The following is a 22,338-nucleotide window of genomic DNA, read 5'->3' on the forward strand; positions in this document are numbered from 1 at the left end:
GGACATGTGAAAATGACTGCCACTTAGTAGGTACTCAGTGTTACTCCTTTCCTCTCTCCCTCCCTTCCTTCCTTTCCTTTCTTCCTTAACGATGAACGTTACCTATTTCATCAATATGTTTGCAGTTGGCATCTGGGCTATCTAGTGATCATATGTGGATGGGTGGGGTTTTTCTCCTTCCCCCTTCCTCCTGAGGAGGACACACACCTGTCTAAATTAATAGATGATAGTGTCTTAATATATAGTAGATGCCTTCAAGATGAGAGATCTAGTGTGGAAGATCTGATTATTTTTCAGCTAACACACAAAAGGAAGACCATTACTTAGGCTCTTTTTTGCTGTTTCTTCTTCACTACTTGAGAACTAGATGAGGCTAATAAAACTTAAGGACTGACAAACCAGAATTTCAAACTCATAGACCTCAGCACCTGGAAGATTGTAAATGAGTGAAATGGGCTGAGTGTGAAAGAAAAGGCAATAGTATTACAAGATCCATAGGACATGGCACCTTTATTTTGGCATGAAAATGCAATAGACAGTGAACACTGTGGTGGCGTGAAGCAAGAAGAGACCTTTTTTTTAATGAATGAATGAATTTTAATATGAAATTTATTGTCAGATTGGTTTCTATACAACACCCAGTGCTCATCCCAACAGGTACCCTCCTCAGTGCCCATCACCTACTTACCCCTCCCTCCCACCCCCATCAGCCCTCAGTTTATTCTCATTTTTTAAGAGTCTCTTATGGTTTGGCTCCCTCCCTCTCTAACTTTTTTTTTTCCCCTTCCCCTCCCCCACAGTCTTCTGTTAAAGCAGAGACCTTTTAAAGGGAACAGCCACTACTCAGTCTGAGATAGTTATTGTTGTGTAGGAATATGGGTTCTTGATTTCTAGATCTTCCCATTTTTGTTTTTAAAAACGTTTTTTAAAACGTGTATTCATTTTTGAGAGAGAGAGAGAGACAGAGCGTGAGTTGGGGAGGAGCAGAGAGAGAGGGAGACACAAAATCTGAAGCAGGCTCCAGGCTCTGAGCTGTCAGCACAGAGCCTAACGCAGGGCTCAAACTCAGGGACCAGACTGCGAGATCATGACCTGAGCCGAAGTCAGACGTTCAACCAACTGAGCCATCCAGGTGCCCCCAGATCTTCCCTTTTCAAGGGAACCCAGAAATATAAATATGTGAAAACCCTTGATTTCTTTAAGGATTTTATTTTTAAGTAATCTCTACACCCAACATGGGGCTCAAACCCACAACTCCTGGATCAAGAGTCACATACTCTACTGATTGAGCTAGCCAGGCACCCCTCAAGTTTTAATTCCTGGCAATTAACCCAAAATTTAAGATAATACTCTGGGCTAACTACCAAAGACTGTGCCAGCAGTTTATGGTCTCTGAGCTGAAAGGACCATGGAGCTAGCTAGCTGTGCAGTCACTGGTAAGGGAAAGAAGATACTAGTCCAAAAGGGAAGACCAGAGAGAGGGAGAGAGAAAGCTAGAAAAACAGGACAGGGGAACAATCCTGAATCTTCAGCTCTCTGTGAATTCTGAAATGGATTGTAATGTATCCTAAGTAAAGGACTGTTTTATGGGTGAGTACTTGACCAACTTAAAATAAGATCCCCTGAAGCAAGCATAACCCCACATGGTGATGTATGTACCGCTGGGTTTACAAATATTTGTTTTTCAACAACCAAAGTTGTCCCTCTTACTTTTGCAAAAAACAGATTACTTCAGTTTTCCATGAAAATTATAACACATCTATGTAAATAAGGGAGCAACAAAATTTTCTAAATGCTTTTATTTTTTTTTTTGACACAAATATTTCTGCACCTCTTGAGCCCTTCTTGCTGATAAAAGAACTGGCAATACATTTGTTAATGACGCTTTCAAAATGTGCTTTGGTGTATAGAGGTAATAATGTACTTTTTAGGTATGTTAATAATAAATTAAGGTTATAGTGGCTGCCATATTAGAGAAAATAGTGAATGGATTAGTCTTAGCAAAAAATTAGTTTTGCAAGTAGATAAGCTAAGGATATCAAAACTGAAAAAATTAGCTTCATACATTTTATTGTTTGTAAGTTTTTGATAAATAATATTCTATTATAGAATATAATACCTTACCCAGCACCTGACATATAGTAGGAATTCAATAAATGTGTGTTAAATTCTACTGCCTTTTAATACAGTAATTTTCTTCAGTACTAATTTCCCAGATACAGCTCCGATAAAAATAAAAAATTGTAAGAGATTGGGGGGGGGTTCCTTTATAAAATTATGTACTTCTAGAAAAAATGGCAGCAACAAGAGAGAGAGAGAGAAAAGAAAGTGTGTTCTAAAAAGTGATTCCAACTCAGATTATTCAGAGATGACTACTTTGACCCTGTTTGTACTTATAGTCCCTGCTGACAATATGCTGGCAACATCCTTGGCCTCATTCTTTTTCTCTACTTATTTTGGCTTTACAGAGATCAGGTCTCAAGTCATGGGAATGTCCATGACCTTCAGTTGCTGAACTTTTCCTTCCTTCTTTTGTTCTTGCCTGGCTCAGAAGGGCATGCCAGGTGATGCATGTTACTTTTTCAGAGCTGAAGAAAGGATCTGGCCTGTGGAATCAATAGAGAAAAGCTTGGTCTCAACAATCTCTTGGTTCTCAACGCACCTCTTGTCAGCCAGCTGAGAAGCCTCTTTATAAATGCGTTCTGATTAGCTGTTTTAGGTTCTTGTGGTTTGTAAATCTCCTTTCTCCCACAGAGATATTATTAGGACATAGCCAGGCTAGAAAGGCTGTGGGAAGCTTTGGAGGTAGGAGGATCCAGAAAGGATTGCAGTAAGAAGGGAATTCCGTTTGGTGAACTCCATAATCCAGAAGTAGCCCTGAGTTGATTCCATTTAGGAACCAAGGGTGGACTTTCTTGTTTGGTTCTTTGGCCCTTTAAGTTTCCCCATCTAGGACCAGGATATGAATCAGGAAAGAAATCAGCCTCAGGTGTGTCCTCTCATTTCTTTCTCTTCTAAACTTCAGCCTCCAGGCATCGCACTGTAGTTTTGGGCAGACTTTTGGGCTCTTCTGAATTTTTATCAGCTTTCTTTGATTCCCCATTAGGATTGCTATCATCAACTTTCTCTTCCTTTACTACTTTGGTTTCAATCATTTCCTTCTGCTGATTCTTGTTTGTAAAAGGGAAGGTCTTCACATACCTATAGGCATAAACATAAAATTAAAGTGAGACACTTCTATGTAACACATATGACAATAGATAACACTTTGTCTGTGTTGGCACGTATTGGCACAGTATGCTGGTACCTTTATGTCAGATGCTAACATGTGCATTCTCAAATACATTGCACCCCTACCTTAGTGGATTCATTTAGATGAGACAGTAAATTTGCAGGCCACACTTAAGGCTGACCTCACAACCCTCCCACCAACAACAGAGAATTCCGAATCAAAATAAAGCATATACTTCCCCCTAGATTTCAGTCTTTTCTTTTTATCTCTTGATTTTCAAAGGGACACCCATTGACCTGTTTCTAAAGGCTGGGTGACATGCATGTGCTGAAATAGTAGGAAAGATTGGGTGTTAGGGAGGAGAGGTGAGAAGAGGGAGAAAATTTACGATGTGAGAAGTCTACTGTCTCTGTTTTGACTGACGAAATGCTAACAACAACCCTGGAAAAAACACAAGATAGGAATGTGACAAACATTACAAGACTAACAATGTGCCAACAACCCCACCTTTTGATGTAGCAAACTGCGAGACCAGCTGCAGCAGCAAAGAAGAGGAGCGCAAGCACTAGCAGAGCCGTGGGGACACCTGGAGGAAACAGAGACATCGTCTGTGGGTCCTTTGCTTACACAGTGTTGTGTGCTGCTCTTCTAATGATTCTTTACACGCATGAAGACAACAGATAATGCAGGAGAAAAGCCTTCTCTGTGACCACAACGGGGCTACTTAGAATGTTGGGCCCACATCTGCTTCTTTGCTTCTTTTCCTATAGAATCCCAGGCCTTGCCTCTCAAGCTCTATTCTATAAATTGCAATATCATGGAGTCCATTTCCTCTCTGTGGCTGTGGGATGATAGGTTTGGAGCTAGTTAGGTGTAAACCCTTCCTTTTAAATAGGAAGACAAACTTTCTAATCATAGGCATTTAAAGGCATATATATATAAATATATATATATATTAAACTCTGATATATTAATAGTGTCTTATTTTTAAAGTCTTTGAGTTTTAAAAGTGAAGCTATTTTATACTCATATACTATGATTTTTAGTTTAATCATTAAGGTTCTTTAGAGCCCTCAAGTTCTATGACTTTATGAAAGTTGAGTTTGCATTAAGGTTTTACTTGTATGGCCAATCTGGAGATAGCCTAGTTTTTTATGTATTTTCTGTTATACATAAACACACAAACACACACAAATATACTGCAAACACAGAAAGCTTTTACCTCCAAACCCAACAACTTCATTCTTGAATGCTGCTTTATTTTCAATGTAAGATTCTGTTTCTGTAGATATGGTGCTAGTTTCCACAAAAGCTTCTGTTACACAAATCAACTTTCTTTTCCGTCGAGAAGTGGAGGCCAAAGCAGAAGTAGGAGCAAGAGTAGGTGTAGTAGAGTAAGGTGCAACAGTAGATGAAGCCGAGTATGCACTGTCACTGGTGATCATTTCTGTTGTGTATGTTGCCTCATAAGTGTTGAATATGGGATCTTTGGTGGTGATAATTTCTGGAGAGCATGAGTTAATCCGAGTATCTGTTGGGGGAGGGAAAAATAAAGTAACAAGTAAGTATTGTAACACCTCCTAATGTTCTTCCTGCCTCTAGTCTTACTCCTTTCCAGTCCCCATATACTGCAGCCAGAATGGTCTTAGAAAAATGCAAATCTAATCATATCACTTCCTTAGAATCCTTCAGTGACTGCCTCTACTCAGTGGCCCATAAGACCCTTTGTGATCTGTCTCCTGCTGACATGGCTAGCCTTATCTGACCAGTGTGTCTCTCCTTCCTCTTGCCTACTCAGATTTCTTCAGTTTCTTTGATGTGCTTTCTCTCATATCCAAGCCTTGACCATGATGCTTTCTTCACCTGTAAGACTCTTTGTCCCCTCTTTACTTAGCTATTACTTACTCTTCAAGTCTCAGATTGAACATCTCTTTATTAGGCAGACTTGATGACTAGATTGGGTTCCGAGGCATATGTTTTTGTACCTCCTTATACTTCCCTTGTCAAGGTTCTCATTGCACTGCTCTACACTAGACTGAGCTCCTTGGAAGCAGGACCCCTGTCTTATCATTCCCTGTGCCTAGCACATAATACATGCTCAATAAATATTTGATGAATAAAGAAAGGAAAGAAAAGTGACAGGATGGAAGGAGTAGCTGGGGAGACTGAATATATACAGATGACACCACTTCAGGACAAAGATCTAAAACGAGCTTTCTCTGTGCTCTTCAAAATAAAAAAAATTTTAAGGAGGGGAGCAGGGGCTGGATATAGGTTTATCTGTTTCCTATCTGTTGGCTCTGGTGGAGAGGAAACCCAACATCTTTGAGCAGCTAACTCCGAGTCAATCATGACACTTTATTTAGCAATTTTATTAAACTCTCATTTTATAGGGGGAAACTGAAGTTTGGTGAAATTAAATAACTTGCCCAAAGTCACATACCTAGTAAATGGCAGAGCCATATGATATATTATAATATGACATATTATAATATATAGTATAATATAATAGATATAATATGAGTTTGCATCTATTTCAAATTCCTACTTATTTCTGGCAGTGGGTACCATCAGCTGGAATGTTAGCTAGGAAGAAAAAGTTATTTCATTCATTTTTGAAAAATACCATAAATTACCAACCAAGGTCATTGATACTATTGATAAAACATTTTGACTACACACACATTCAGTCAGAATTTTATACTATTTATTATACTTATAAAATATCTCTATTGAAACACACATCATCCTTGACCTCTGCCTTGAACTTTTAGTTACATTTCTCATTCTTGAGCACATGCTAAGTTTTTCTTCAAAACATGAAAAATTTTCAATATCAGGGAAAAAACATATGAGCACATTATATGTTGGGAACTGAAAATACAGATACAATTAGGTCTAGTTCCAGTTTCCAGGATAGAAGTATTTTGATAAAGAGATTCACAGAGGAGATGGCATTTGAGCAAGGTATGGAGGATTAATGTGTTTGTTCAACAAATATTTATTGAGTTCCAACTCTGTGCAAAACACTGTTCTAGGTGTCAAGGTCATGATACAAAGAAAACAGAGTTCTTACTTTTAAGGGCCTTATATGCTAATGGAAGGATAAGATTTTTTTTTAAAGCCAGAAATTTCAGAGTATGATAAATGTTAAGAAGAAAATTAAAGAGAATAAGGATTAAACTGGTAGGGGTGGGGGATGGGAGATAGATACTTTGAATTAAAATTTTTTTTTTAATTTTAATATAATTTATTGTCAAATTGGCTAACATACAGTGTGTACAGTGTGCTCTTGGTTTTGGGGGCAGATTCCTGTGATTCATCACTTACATACAATACCCATTGCTCATCCCAACAAGTGCCCTCCTCAATGCCCATCACCCATTTTTCCCTTTCCCCCCGCTCCCCCCCAATTAACCCTCAGTTTGTTCTCTGTATTTAAGAGTCTTTTATGGTTTGCCTCCCTCCCTCTTTGCTTTTAACTATTAAAAAAATCTTTTTTAATGTTTATTTTTGAGAGAGAGAGAGAGAGAGAGAGACAGAGCATGAGCTAGGGAGGAGGAGGGGCAGTGAGAGCAGGAGACACAGAATCCAAAGCAAGCTCTAGGCTCTGAGCTGTCAGCACAGATCCTGACATGGGGATTGAACTCACAAACCATGAGATGATGACTGAGCCGAAGTCAGATGCTTAATTGACTGAGCCACCAGGCATCCCAAGAAGATACTTTGAATAGGATGATGGGAGAAAGTGAAGTGATACTTAAGCTGAGGCCTAAATGATAAAAAGTAGCCAGTCATTGAAAATCTAGGGCAAAATCATTCTAAGAAAAGAGAACAGGAAGTTCAAGAGCCCAAAGCTGAATGAACTCAGTATGTTTGATGAATAAAAGGCCAGTATGTTTGGAACACAGCAGAAGCTCATCTAGTATGCAGGAAGGAATAGAATATTCCAGTCAATAGGAATAGCATGATCCAAGAATCCAGAAGTTTGAAAATGTAGTTACAGAAAAATGATAAGGAGTGCAGGGTGGCTGGAGAGTAGAGTGTATATATGATTGGTAGCATGAAAGACTGCAAGCAGGAGATGAAGCTGGGTAGATTGACTAGAGCCAGAGTATTGAGATTCGTAATTGCCTTGTTAAAGCATTTGGAATGTATTTTGTAGGAAATGGAATTTTCAACTGGGTCCACAAACCTCCCAACTGATATACAGGAGTTCTCATACATGCTCACTTTAATGCGTAAAAGGCTTCATAGTTTACATCATATTCTCAAATAGGAAGTCACCAAGGGCTACGGAGCAGAGGAGTAACATAATTATCAGTGGAGGTGTGTGGAGGATGAAATGCAATGGGGAGAGAATACAATCCAGGAATAAGGAAGGAGATTATTGCAATTGCAAAGAAATAGGGGAATCCAGAAGTATCTGGAATCCTAAAAGTTATATTTTAGAGATCTCCTAGGGAAAAGTGATTTTTTGAACCCTGGCTATAGGTTAGAATCATCTGGGGAGCTTTTAAAAAATATTGATGCCCAGAACCCAACTGGGGCCTGGTATATTATTGATGTGTATATGTGTATTGATGTGTATACCATATGGGGCCTGGTATATTATTGATGGAAGGTGCTACATGGGAGTAGTGGCTCAAGATTTAAATCCTGGCTCTTTCCCTTATTGACTAGGATCATAGTAAAATATACTCTAAACATCAGTTATTTCTCCTAGAAAATAGAAACGATACCCTTCTGTCATTTTACTGAGGGTTAATGAGATAATAAATGTGTAGGGCCTGTCATAATGTATAAGCATGATAGACAGGATCTATCTAACAATTACTTTCCTTTGCCTCTCTGTTCATTAAATATAGCCAACAGGGCCACAGTGTGAGGGAGCAACAGCAGTTTGGTCCCATAATTCCTACTGGGTTGAGGACATACCTCAAACTATGAATATGATTTCTTTATAATGTGCCAAGTGTACTGATGTTAAACACAGAGTGTAGTTGGAGTCCAAGAGGAAAGATAGGAGTAAAGGGTATGGGAAGGCTTCTTGAAGATGATGGCACTCGAGAATTGAATAAAGAGTAGCAGTTAACTAAATAGGAAGATGGGCATTGTGGTGGAGGGAACAGCATGAAACAGATGGTGCATGCAGAGCATTCAAAGCACCTTGATCTGGTCCCCCAAAGCTCACAAAGATAGCAATAAAAAAGACAATTAGGATAAAGTGTAGGGTCAGGTTTAAGTTACTCTGATAGACCTCACAAGATAACCATAAAAAAGAAAGTTATAAAAACAAATGGCATATGTTTAGGATTAGCATTTGGATAAAGGTTAGATTTTCTCTGATCCTCACAAAGATGGCAAACAAAAGCAAATGAACCTAATTTATTTCAAACTGATAGTATAACTACACAGAGTTGTGAATTTTTCAAGTCCCTTTTGCACATACTTCATTGACAGTACACCCTTAGAGGGCTATATTCTGGGGACTAAAAGAAATGCAAAGAAATCTCAAATTTCACTCAATGGGTTCATTATTCCTAATAATGTTGGTTTTATAATTTTGAAACTATCATAGGATGAGAAAGTATAGTAATATTATTTATTGGGAACTGTGATTTTCTGTGTAAGAGAAAAATATAAGTGTAAAACAAAGTAAACTAAGAAAAAGCTTGACCTGTTATATTTGAGCTGGAAATATCAATACAAATTCATAATTTTTATTTTTTATTAAAAATTTTTAAAATTTATTCATTTTTGAGAGACAAAGAGAGACAGAGCATGAGTGGGGGAGGGGCAGAGAGAAAGGGAGACACAGAATCAGAAGCAGGCTCCAGGCTCTGGGCTGTCAGCACAGAGCCCAACTCAGGGCTCTAACTCATGAACCACCAGATCATGACCTGAGCTGAAGTCAGATACTTAGCTGACTGAGCCACCCAGGTGCCCCCAAATTCATAATGTTTAGATATAAGTCTGTATTTTTAGTGGATAGCTATATATATATATATATATATATATATATATGGAGAGAGAGAGAGAGAGAGAGAGCTATATATGTATGGAGCTATCCACTAAAAATACTGAAGAAGCAGTGAAAACTCCAGTAGTAATGAAAACTACTTGCATCCAGATCTTGGTTTCAAATTAACATTCTCCATTAAAAAGAACATGGCTTCTTAGAGAAATAAATGGCTGGTTCCATATCAGGGGCAGAGAAAGTACAACGTAAGTGTGGGACATGCTATTATGTCAGAAAGCAAGGAATTACTCAAATATTAATGGAATAAAGAACACAAAAGTCAACTAGAAGGGGCTCCTACTCACCAAATTTGGGACAATTTGAGCATCAAAAAGAATAAAAGAATAATAATTGTAAAATTGATTACAACATATTGAACACACAGAATAAGTAAAATATAATGTATTCATAGTAGTATAAGGGGGGGGAAGAAATGTGTGGGGGGGGCGGGGTTGGAGAAGAGAGAGATTCTTCTGCATCAAAGAATTCCAGTTAATAAATGTAAAAGGAAGATTAGAAACATCACCATTTTGTAACCCCACATATAATAACTGATTCCAGTAAGAATAACCAATGGCTGCTTAAACTCTAGGTACTAGATAGTTGGGGTCAGAATATATGCATGGTGCCAAAATATCACATTATGGGTTACTTACTCATTGCAAGGGGAAAAGCATATCTTTATGAGTTCCTTTAGAGAGGTCTGGCAGTCACCATATTATTCAAATGACCAAAGTTAGCATATTAATAGTGGGACATACTGACATTAAGTTGGGATGTGATTTAAAGTGCACAATATCATCTATGAAATATTATTCTCAAAATGTTGAACAAGAGTCTAATCAAGCCTTTAGATCTAACTTTAAGCATACAGGAAATATAGGGGTTGGAAGTATGAGTTAAATGAAACCAGGAGGAAATACACAAATCCAAGTCCTCTTCCTCTGACTCCATTTTGTGAAGTCCAGAGGGCTGGGTATCATATCATCACACTGACAGCTGGGAGGAAGGCCAGAAAGTTGAAAGGCTAGGTCACTTGACAGGCATGGGCTGGCTATGAGATAAACAGGTTTGTGAACCACCAATTCCCCAACCAAAAGCGGTAGGCATAAGAGGCAGAAGAGAGAGGGAGGATGGTGAAACAAACAAAAAAAGCTTTATTCCACTTTTGACTCTGCCACCAACAGAACAAGCCAAACCTTCATTCTGAGCTATCATTTCATCCATGAAATGAGGGAAGAGGACAAAGCGTCTTTCAGGGCTCTTTCTAGGTCAAAGCCTCCTGATTCAGAGAACTGCTTGGATGCTATGTTGCCTTTGGGCAACATAATGTTGCTGGTGCACACTTATCTCTTGGATCTTAGAGAATGACTTTGGAATCTGCCCTTGTATATGACCACTCAGCTGTCTGACCTTTAAAAGGTCAGATTTATGAGTATGTGTGAAGTGTAATAAATCAGCAGAGAATAAGTATTTAGTGAAAGAAAAACTTTCTGGGAAGTTCCTTAGGTAGAGCACTTGGGATAGGTGGATGTGGTCTCCAAGCAAAGTTAATAGGATGACTGTGTGACCATGAGCAAACCAATTCTATTTCCTAACTTCAACTCCTTCCTTCATAAAATGATCTTATTCTTTTTTAAAAAAATTTTTTTTTCAACATTTATTTATTTTTGGGACAGAGAGAGACAGAGCATGAACAGGGGAAGGGCAGAGAGAGAGAGGGAGACACAGAATCGGAAACAGGCTCCAGGCTCTGAGCCATCAGCCCAGAGCCCGACGCGGGGCTCGAACCCACGGACCGCGAGATGGTGACCTGGCTGAAGTCGGACGCTCAACCGACTGCGCCACCCAGGCGCCCCTAAAATGATCTTATTCTTAAAAATGTCAAGTGTAGTGAGGCCCCTGGGTGACTCAGTTAGTTAAGCATTTGACTCTTGATCCAGCTCAGGTCTTGATCTCAGGGTCATGAGTTCAAGCCCTGCACTGGGATCCATGCTGGGTGTGAAGCCTACTTAAAAAAAAAGAAAAAATGTAGCATCTGAATTTCCTCTCCTTTAAAGGAATGTAGGGTAAGGTAAAGAGCATGCTTTCAGAGTTAGACCTGTGTTAAAATCTTTGTTGTAACTGAGAACGTAGACAAATATACTTATGTCTTTTGGGTTAAATTTTCTCCTCTGCAAAATGGGAGTGACAAAGTATACCTTATAAAGAGATTGTCAAGGTTCAGTATGATAACTCGATACATTGCTTTGTCTATAGTGAATATTTCCTTACCTTCTTCTTATTTATCTTATAAGATGGAGGAATGTGGGTAATGGAACCTCCTGGGTTGCCCTCTTCCTATGTTGCCATTTAGTCATATTTTCCCTAACTTTTTCCTCTGAGGGGCACATGACCAACTCTGGCCTGGTCCTACATAGAGGCAGTATTGGGAGTATTTAATGACCATCACCAAGATTCCTTCTGCTGCTACTCAGGGCTACTCAGACAGGTCATAGAGCTAGAAAAAACATGGAGAGGCTACAGATATGACTCACCAGATGAGTTGTAACAGTAGGCCAAGAACTTTTTGCTGAGTGAATTTCTCCAAACCAGGACACCCATCCCATTCTTCCCACACTTGGGGTTCGGGAGAATCCGAGGGATGACCAGAAACTTATCTGCAACCCATCCATAGCTATAACAGAATACACATTAGTTGAATGGATACATTTATCTCTACTGCTGAACAAGAACACAGAGCTGGAAGAGGTCCAGCAGTATTGTGAATACAGTTGTTTCTCACCTGCAAGTCTCAAAGCCAGACCTCCATGCTGCTTCAATCTGGTCTTTGCTGGCCAAAGTTAGTCCCATCAGCCTACAGGCCTCCTGGGCTTCTGTGAAATTCAGCTGCTGGGTTGTCTTTTTGTTCACAAGGGTGACCCCTACAATTCTGCATGGTGCTGAGATGGAAAGTTCTGCAAAGGAATCACAGAGGTCCTCAATTTGCCGCTGTCCTTGTTCCCAGCCTGTAAGCTATTCTTCCTAGCAAAGTATTATTGTCTTGTTAGAGCAGTGACGTCCTTGTGGCTGGGATTGACGGTTAGCTATAACAGGCCAGACATTTCCCACAAGGAAATCCTGCTGGGTTAGGGTGGTTCTTTGCTCTGGTCCCAGCTGTACCTCTCATCAGATTTGAGTCTATCCTACACCACTACATTAAGGGGTTTTTTACATAGAGACTTGTTCTTTACATAGAGACTTTCGCCACCAGTTCCTTGGGTTGAGTCTAGGTGATACAGTTGCTGCAAACCTTTTTAGAGTCTATAAAATGAAAGGTCTGAGATTTTGAGAAAAATAGAATTCAGGGCTCTGGTTAATAGAATAGCTAACAATACACCAAACCAATATGGCTTGGGAACACCAGTATTTCTGAGATGGGCTGAAAAATGTTGCACTTGGTATAACACAATGTGAGCTTTCTCAGTCCCAGGTGTTCTCTGACCATTGGGGGGCAGGCTTACTCAGAAGTTCCTAAAGAAATCAGGCAGTAAACCTGGCATGACAGAGAAACTAAATAAAGTTGAGTTTTAGAGTCTGGCCTATGTCACTTGCTAGCTCTGAGATCTTAGGCTAGTTATTTAATCTTTTTGAGCCTCAGTTTCCTTATTCATAAAATTGAGAGAGTAACAGTATCTATTGTATAGGGTAGTGACAGTTGAATGAATTAATTCAAATAAAAATGCTTAGCATAGTGCCTGTCACAAAGTAGGTGCTCAGTAAATCATAAGTAACATCATTATGTTATCTTCAAAGCTTTTTGGTTTTAGTTCTCTAATGACTGATCTCTCAAGGGAAGGTGAGGCAGTTGAATAGATATGTTGTGAATATATTTTACTCAAAAATTCATGAATCCAAAAGTTCTTTAGATCACTTTCTTGGATCTGGGATTTATAGACCTGTATAAAATTGCAAAATTGTATTGCATTCAGGTGCATTATTCCTATTGGGCTTTGTCCACAAAAATCCATAAGAGGACATTGCAATCTTCCAAGAGGTTTTTTGTACACAGATCTGTGTGTTGGATACCCAGTCAAATGCTTTGATCACTTTCTAGGTTGGTATTTTAAATAAGTTTCTTGAAAACATAGAAGGAGCATTTCTAAGTCCTCCATGTGGCCTTGCTATGCTCTGGAGCAAGAAGCTAGAAGAGGTAATATGTATATGATACACAATATTTGTGGATGGCCTTATTTGCTTCCAGACGTTGCCCTCATGATGAGAAACCAGAGAGTCAACACCCCAACATGAGTGTTAATGACAAAACAGCCTCTTATATGTACTAATACTAATACCTATAGCAATACTAATATTAATACTAGGGATACCTGGATGGCACTGACAGTGTGGAGCCTGCTTGGGATTCTCTTTCTCTCCCTCTCTCTCTCTGCCCCTCCCCTGCTCTCTCTCTTTCAAAATAAATAAATAAACTTTAAAAAATACTAATACTAATTCTAACATCTATCATCTGTTTATGCTACTCTGTGCCAAACCCTGTCTCCTTTAATAGAAAGTTGAGGCTCAGGGAGATTAAGTAACTTTCCCAAACTCAAGGATATAAGCATGGATATAGGACAGATTGGGTGCACAAACCCCACAAACTCTAAAACCCCACTATTTTGCTTCCCACTGTGTTATGGAGGAGAAAATGAACACACACACACACACACACACACACACACACACACACACACACACACACTCTACAATTAGAGCTAAACTCTCCAAACACACCATTTGTCCTGGAATTTGGCTTAGCCCATGAGCTTGCTATTGTTCAAATCTCATGGCTGTTTCTTTAGGAATACCTGCAGAGAAGGTTTATTAATTACACTATAAAGTGGTATTGCTACTCTTCCATCATAACTCATTTTTACCTTAAAAGTTATTATTTAGAGTAATGAAGGACCTATTCTGGACAATGGACCTAGCTTTGATTATTCACCTGTTATTAATAGGCTCTGGGACTCTGGCAAGTTATTGTTCTCATTTGTAAGATGAAAATGGTTGGTTCTATCTTCTTCACAAAATTTTTTTTTGTCAGAATTAAGTTAGATAACTTGTGCCTAGCAGGGACTAGGTCCATAAGAGATAGTCAACAAATATTAGTCGTTTTTATGCTTTCCTAGTTTTTTTAAAGACAAAAGTAGGGAGTTGGAATCCAAGGGCTACTCCACTAACCTCTTCCTTAAGAATTTTTAGGAAACAGCAGGCATAGTAGAAATACTGTATGTTTGGATCAGATAGAGTTGAATTCAAACCCAAGCTTTTTTTTACCATCTATACGGCATTAGGAAGTCACTTGGCTTCATTTGAGCCTGCTGTTTCATCTATAAGATGTCTACTTGAGAAGATTTTTTTTAAGTTGATTTATTAATTTTGAGAGAGAAAGTGAGAGCACAAGAGTGGGGAGGGGCAGAGAGAGAGAGAGAGAGAGAGAGAGAGAGAGAGAGAGAGAGAGAATCCCAAACAAGTTCCCTACTGTCCATGAAGATCTCAAAAAACGTAAGATCATGACCTAAGCCAAAATCAAAAGTCAGACGCTCAACCAACTGAGCCACCTAGGTGCCCCTTCTTGAGAAGATTAAATGAAATTTCATATATTACATACATAAAAGTTATATATAATATAAAATATGATATATATAATTTAATTTCCTTAGGAAATTTTTGCCATCATTAAAGATAGTCCAGAGTGCAATGGAATTATTGTTAAAGAACAATTTCCAAAATATTTGAGTCATGGCAGCATGACTTCAAAGAGGACCAAACTTATTTGAGAATAACAATTTTGGAATTTTGAAAAAAAAATATTACTCTAGGCTCTCATAATAAATATAACAATATATGAATCAACTCAGGATATCTGATTCCTACATACTTTATATCACAGAGCCTATTCCAGCATAGGAACACACAACTTTCTTTTTAAAGTGCTCAAATTTTCATTTGCCTGGAGCTATAATAAGTGATTTGTGGTTACAATTTTTTTGCCTACATTGCAGAGTGAGGTTACCACTTAGGCATCTCAAAAGCCTGGAAATCCCTTAAAGCCATTCCTTTTTGGTAGGGAGATAATGACTAATTTTCAAACCTATATTTTCACATTTTTTTCAGTTAATTTGCTATTTATTTCATATTAAAAACATATGCATTCAATTGTAATACAGCAAAATTGAAATTAAAATAATTATATTGACACTTCCAAAAATATAAAACAGGTCAATATTTAGTGAAAGTTGGCCATTTTTCCCAGCTTTTAGTGCTTGCTTAAAATTCATTACAATCATGGTTTATTTCTTCAATGAAATACTTTTAAAAACAAATGATCTCTCCTCAATATTTTGTTTCAAAATATTCTCATTAAAAAGATTCGATAACCAAAAGTAAAAGTCAAAATAACATAAAGGTAAATGTGAATCATTCTGGTGAAGTCAACAATATGGTAAAAACATTTCTGGCAGAGCAACACTAAGAACTAGATCTGTGGATATTGAGGGTCCCCTACTCCCAGCAATCCATAGTTAAGAATTTGGTAGGCTTGGGACAGTTTGCAAGATCTTGCTTTGCCTCAGGTTGGAAATCTGGTAAGAAACCTACCTTCTACACGGAGAGAGCCATGGACCAGGAGCTTTGTGGTCCAGATGGAGGCAAGAAGCAACATCAGGCTGAAGCACTTGGCCATTATGCAAATCCCTTATGAGCCAGAGAAGCACCCTGGGTGGTCACTGGTAGTAATAGAAGCAGGCAATCACCAGTCTAGATGGAGTCTTCTGGAAATATATTGGAGCCCCACTGCTTCATTTCATAACTGAGACATCCGGATTTCCCTGCTTTCAAGCTTCTGACTTGTCAAGGTCGCTGGGGGAAATGAGTGACGTCCCTTAAATGCCCAGGCTGTACTTTGTGGATTGCTTTCTGGAAAATTTAGCTAATGCTGACTCAGAAAACACACAAATGAGGAAGACAGATAGCACAGCATAAACTGCTAGAGGTTTCCCCAATTCCCATATTCCCTGCCATCCCCTACCTCCCCAACCAGCTCAGTTCTGACATGGTTCATTGTTATTACCTGTGGAGCCCATTCATTTATATACTCTTAGGAATGTCTGTCTCTAAAGGAGATTGAGCATGGATTGTGCTTCTTTTCCTCCCACAGTCAGTGATTTTTTTTTTTTCTCCAGCTGCTTATCTTTGTGAAGGCAGCGGTTGTGGGGCAGGGGATGATGCAGAAGCTCATGAAAGCAAATGCGCACTTAAATACTGAGAACAGGGTGTATATGCCTATCTTTTCTCATACACCATGGCAAGTGATTCTTTCTTCAAAGAAACAAGACACACACACAATTCATATTTAGAAAACACAACTGGGGGACAATTCACAAAATTTTAGTCATTTTTCACTTTACAAAAGGATTTTTGAGGTTATAATAGTAATTACCACAAGCGTCCTTTATATAATAACTCTCTCTTTAATAGCTTCTCTTTTATTCTGGTAGACCAAAATTCAATTTAGAGTTCCCCTTTCTTGCTTGATGAATGTGAGGTTTATATGTACTGTGTATAAGTAGACTGCACTCTCTGTTTTCCCAGATGGATATTCAATGGTTTGTCTTCCATGGGAATTATGGAATTCTGACTTGTGAATAATGCCTTGAGCAATGGTTTATGAGTTTTTTCTTCAAAATGAATGTGATTTACAGGAGTTTTTGGATAATGATTTATTTTCTTACAAATGGTATTGGGCATAAAATTAGATATCCATACAGAAAATACCAGCAATGAAAGGAGAATCTGTTCTGCACATAGGTGACTTGTAAGAGACCAGGGGATAGCCCTTAAATATCTCTAATATTTAAATATCTGTACACCTCATTACTTGGGTGAGCACAAGTCCCAAGGTATAGTTAACTTGGAAACATATGTGACTCTATCACCACGGAACTAGATAGACAAGGAGGAAGGAATCAGGTCTTTTTCATCATTATCCTTAAAACCTAGCACCATGCCCAGAGGAGAGGTAGCCTTCAAGCATTTTTCTAAAGTATTTCAAAAAGAAAGAAGGAAAGAAGACAGGAAGGGAAAAACAAACTGTAGAATGCAAGGATTTGGATGGGAGAAATAACTTATGAGAAAAGAAAAGAATGACCTAAATTTTGGAAACAAACTTCTAGAAGGGGAGTTATTAGATAAAGGGAGTCTGCATGATGGTGCTGGTGCTTAAGAATGAGTTTCTGAAAGAGGAAACAATCTTACTTTTTTGGATATCTATATTGAGAGAAGTTAAGCCACTATGGGAATGTGATTGAGAATGATTGATGGGAACTTGTTGCCTCTCTCGCTAAATGTGAGTATGCTCAATCTTCAGTTCTAGGCCTCTCACTCAAGGCAGGTTTCTGAAAAGTTAGTTGACAGGAGTGAAAAGCTAAACTGGAGAGCTATAAAGAAAATATTGCCAGTTAATTTCTCTTTATTGTTTTGAGGAACAGTGTTTAGGATATGGAAAAAGAACCAGCAGTACTGTCCTCTTCTAAAATAACAGCTCATGCTATAATCAAGGAGAATCAACAAAGAAAAATTTGTAGAATTAGAAGGGAAATTTGAAAAGTTAAATGAAAATGAAGAGAATAGCAATCAAATTGCAAAGGAGAGTAGGAAACAATATCCAGACCCATTTTCTTTTTTTTAATTTGTTTTTTAAATTCCAGTATAATGTACAATATTGTATTAGTTTCAGGTGTACAATATACTGATTCAACACTTCCATACATTACTCAGTGCTCATAATGATAAGTGTACTCTTAATCTCCATCACCTATTGCACCCACCTCCTCTTTATCCATTCATCTATTGATGGACACAGGCTGCTTCCATAATTTGGCTATTGTAAATAATGCTGCAATAAACATAGGGATCCATATATCCTTTTGAATTAGTGTTTTTATAGTCTTTGGGTAAATAGTCAGTAGTGCAATTACTGGATTTTAGGGTAGTTCTAAAATTTTTAATTTTTTGAAGAACCTCCATACTGTCTTCCATAGTGGCTGTACCACTTTGTGTTCCCCCTAACAGTATGTGAGGATTTTTTTTCTCCCCATCTTCACCAACACCTGTTTCTTGTGTTTTTGAGTTTAGCCATTCTGACAGTTGTGTAGTGATATCTCATTGTAGTTTTGATTTGCATTTCCCTGATGATGAGTGATGTTTAGCATCTTTTCATGTGTCTATTGGCCATCTGCATGTCTTCTTTGGAGAAATTTCTGTTCATGTCTTCTATTTTTAAATTGGATTATTTGGGGTTTTTTGGTGTTAAGTTCTATCAGTTCTTTTGGTGTTAAGTTGTATCAGTTCTTTATATAGTTTGGATACTAATCCTTTATTAGATCTGTCATTTGTAAATATCTTCTTCCATTTGGTAGGTTGCCTTTTTAGTTTTGTTAATTGTTTCCTTTGCTGTGTAGAAGCTTTTCATTTTGATGTAGTCCTGATAGGTTATTTTTGCTTTTGCCTCAGGAGATATATCTAGAAAAATGTCTACTGCCAATGTCAAAGAAATTATTACCTGTGTTCTCTTCCAGGATTTTTATCATTTCAGGTCTCATATTTAGGTCTTTAATCCATTTTGAGTTTATTTTTGCATATAGTGTAAGAAAGTGGTCCATTTTCATTCTTTAGCATGTAGCTGTCTACTTTCCCAACACCATTTATTGAAGACTGTCTTTTTCCCCTTTGCACATTCTTGCCTCCTTTGTCATAGATTAATTGACCATATAATTGTGGGTTTATTTCTGGATTCTCTGTTCTGTTCTACTGATCTAAGTGTCTCTTTTTGTGCCAGTACTATACTGTTTTGATTACTACAGCTTTGTAGGATATGGATTGTGATACTTCCAGTTTTGTTCTTCTTTTTCAAGATTGCTTTGGCTATTGGGGGTCTTTTGGGGTTCTATACAAATTTTAGGATTATTTGTTCTAGTTCTATGAGAAATGCTGTTGGTGTTTTGATAGGGGTTGCATTAAATCTGTAGATTGCTTTAGGTAGTATGGACATTTTAACAATATTTGTTCTGTCAGTCCATGAACATGGAATGTCTTTCTATTTCTTTGTGTTATCCTCAATTTCCTTCATCAATATTTTGTGATTTTCAAACTACAATTCTTTCACTTCCTTGGTTATTCTTATTCCTAGGTGTTTTATTATTTTTGGTGCAATTGTAAATGGTACTGTTTTCTTAATTTCTCTTTCTGCTGCTTCATTATTAGTGTATGGAAATGCAACAAATTTCTATCTGTTGTATCCTGCAACTTTAGTGAATTCATTTATTAGTTCTGGTAGTTTTTTGGTGGAGTCTTTAGGGTTTTCTATATATAGTATGTCATCTGCAAATAGTGAAAGGTTTACTTTTTCCTTCCTGATTTGGATGACTTTTATTTCTTGTTTTCTGATTGTTGTGGTTAGGATTTCCAGTACTGTGTTGAATAAAAGTGGTGAGAGAGGACATCCTCATCTTGTTCCTGATCTTGGGGGGAAAGCTTTCAGTTTTTCACCATTGAGTATGATGTTAGCTGTGGGTTTTCACTAATGGCCTTTATTATGTTGAGGTATGTTCCCTCTAAACCTACTTTGTTGAGGGTTTTTATCAGGGATGGATGTTGTACTTTGTCAAATGCTTTTTTTTGCGTCTACTGAAATCATTATATGGCTTGTATCCTTTCTTTTGTTGATGTGATGTATCACATTGATTCATTTGCAAATGTTGAGCCACCTTGCATCCAGGGAATAAATCCTACCTGATGGTGGTGAATGGTTTTGTTACTGTATTGTTGGATTTGGTTTGCTAATATTTTGCTGAGGATTTTTGCATTTATGTTCATCAGAGATATTGGCCTGCGGTTCTCTTTTGTGTGTGTGTGGTTTTGGTATCAGGGTAATGCTGGCCTCATGGAATGAATTTGGAAGGTTTTCTTCCTCTCCTATATTTTTGAGTAGTTGGAGAAGAACAGATATTAACTCCACTTAAAATGTTTGGTAGAATTTTCCCTTAAAGCCATCTAGTCTTGGACTTCTGTTTGTTGGGAGTTTTTTGATTACTAATTCAATTTCAGTGCTGGTATTTGATCTGTTCAAATTTTCTATGTCTTCCTGCCTCAGTTTTGGTAGGTTATATGTTTCTAGGAATTTATCCATTTCTTCTAGTTTGTCCAATTAATTGGCATATAATTTTTCATAATATTCTCTTATAATCTTCTGTATTTCCAAGGTGTTGATTGTTATTTCTCTAATTTCTGCTTTTTTTTTTTTTTTTTTTTTTTGAGTTCTCTTTCTCTTTTGATGACTCTGGCTACTGATTAATTTTGTTGATCTTTTCAGAGAACCACATCCTGGTTTAATTGATCTGTTCTATTTTTTTGTTGTTGTTGTTTTTGTTTTTTAGTCCCTATTTCATTTATTTCTTCTCTAATCTTTATTATTTCCTTCCTTATACTGGTTTTGGTTTTGTTTGTTCTTTTTTCTAGCTCCTTAGGTGTAAGGTTAGGCTGTTTGAGATTTTTCTTGCTTCTTGAAGTAGGTCTGTATTGCTATAAACTTCCCTCTTAGAACCACACTTGCTGCATCCCAAAGATTTTAGACCATTTTCATTTGTCTCCATGTATTTTTTTATTTCCTCTTTGATTTTTTAGTTGACCATTATTTAATAGTATGTTATTTAACCTCCATGTATTTGTGTTTTTTCCAGATTTTTTCTTGTGGTTGATTTCTAGTTTGTTATCATTGTGGTTGGAAAAGATGCACAGTATGACTTCAATCATTTTGAATTTGTTGAGACTCATTTTGTGGCCTAACATGTAGTCTATTCTGGAGAATGTTCTATGTACACCTGAAAATAATGTGTATTCTGCTCTTTTCGAATGGAATATTCTGAATATATCTGTTAGATCCATTTGGGCCAATGTGGCATTCAAACCAACCCATTTTCTTATTCCCTAGATATGGCACATAAGAGTGCAAGTTATATTTTAATCTGATACATGCAAATAAAAGTTCAAATAGAGTAGAAATTTTGAAATATTGCATGAAAGATGGAAATACAGTACAACCCAGAGTACTAGACTGAGGGGTAATATCTAAATTTTGCTTTAAGTTCTTACACTGATTTTCTGTGTGAGTTTGAGCAAGTGACTTAAACTTCTCTGGGCCTCAGTTTTATCATCTGTCAAATAAGAGAGTTGAATTATCTGAACTTAAAAGTTACATAGCAATATAATTCTATGGTACCTGATATTATATGGATTAGTTGTTTTCTAAAATATGTAGATAAGCAAATAAATTAGTCAGTGTAGTCTAACTGCTATAACTAACCCCAAATCTCTGTGCCTTAGAAATTAAAAGTTCATTTGTCTTATGTCATAATCCAATGGCTGACAGTGGTGGTGGTGGTAGTGGTGGAGACTGTGTTGAGGAGATTTTGTACACACAGTTATTCAGAGATGTTGTAGCTCTACCATTACCTACTTACTACCTTAGAGCCCTCCCCCAAGATCTTCTTGGTTGAGCCAGCAATAAAGGAAGAAAGTGTGGAGAATTGTGCTGGAAATTACTTTAGGGACCAGGCCTGGAAGTAACTGTATCACTTCCCATTGGCCAGAACTCTGTCCCATCTTCCCATCTAAGTGCAAGGGAGTCTGGAAAATATAATCTATCTGTGTGCCAAGGAACAAATGGAAAAGTGATCTGGTGAACACATAGCAGTTACCCTTCTTATCTACCTCATATAGGGTTTGCTATGCCTCCCACACATAGAATATAATCACTATTCTCAAGGGAACCAATGCAGAATTCCATCTAGCTCAATGTCTTTGATTTCTGAATTATGCCCAGTCTTCCCTATCAGGTTCACCTGTGGCACTTGGGATTTGGTGACCTATGAGCTAAAAATGTTAGATTCTTCCTCCTAAATGTAATGATCAAGCAGGATCTGGATGACCTCAATAAAAAATATCCCATGTGTTCGTGAATTGGGAAAAAAACATTATCAAAAATCTG

General features: G+C 37.6%; 1 protein-coding gene and 1 long non-coding RNA gene across 3 annotated transcripts in view; one reads left to right on the top strand and one right to left on the bottom strand.

Moving 5' to 3' along the window:
• The window catches only part of LOC109491996, a 181,800-nt gene that overhangs the window by 18,217 nt on the left and 141,245 nt on the right, over positions 1 to 22,338 (top strand). The gene's annotated exons all lie outside the window — the stretch shown is intronic.
• Positions 1,782 to 16,198, bottom strand: LYVE1 (lymphatic vessel endothelial hyaluronan receptor 1). The gene is made up of 6 exons (XM_003992990.5): positions 15,894 to 16,198; positions 12,040 to 12,211; positions 11,792 to 11,931; positions 4,455 to 4,763; positions 3,740 to 3,818; positions 1,782 to 3,201 (listed from the first exon to the last, which is right to left on the bottom strand). Exons 1-6 carry the CDS (start codon positions 15,976 to 15,978, stop codon positions 3,015 to 3,017), a joined length of 972 nt encoding a protein of 323 aa, XP_003993039.1. The 5' UTR covers positions 15,979 to 16,198; the 3' UTR covers positions 1,782 to 3,014.

This window comes from Felis catus, chromosome D1 (genome assembly GCF_018350175.1).
Source record: "Felis catus isolate Fca126 chromosome D1, F.catus_Fca126_mat1.0, whole genome shotgun sequence".
Taxonomy (NCBI): Eukaryota; Metazoa; Chordata; class Mammalia; order Carnivora; family Felidae; genus Felis; species Felis catus.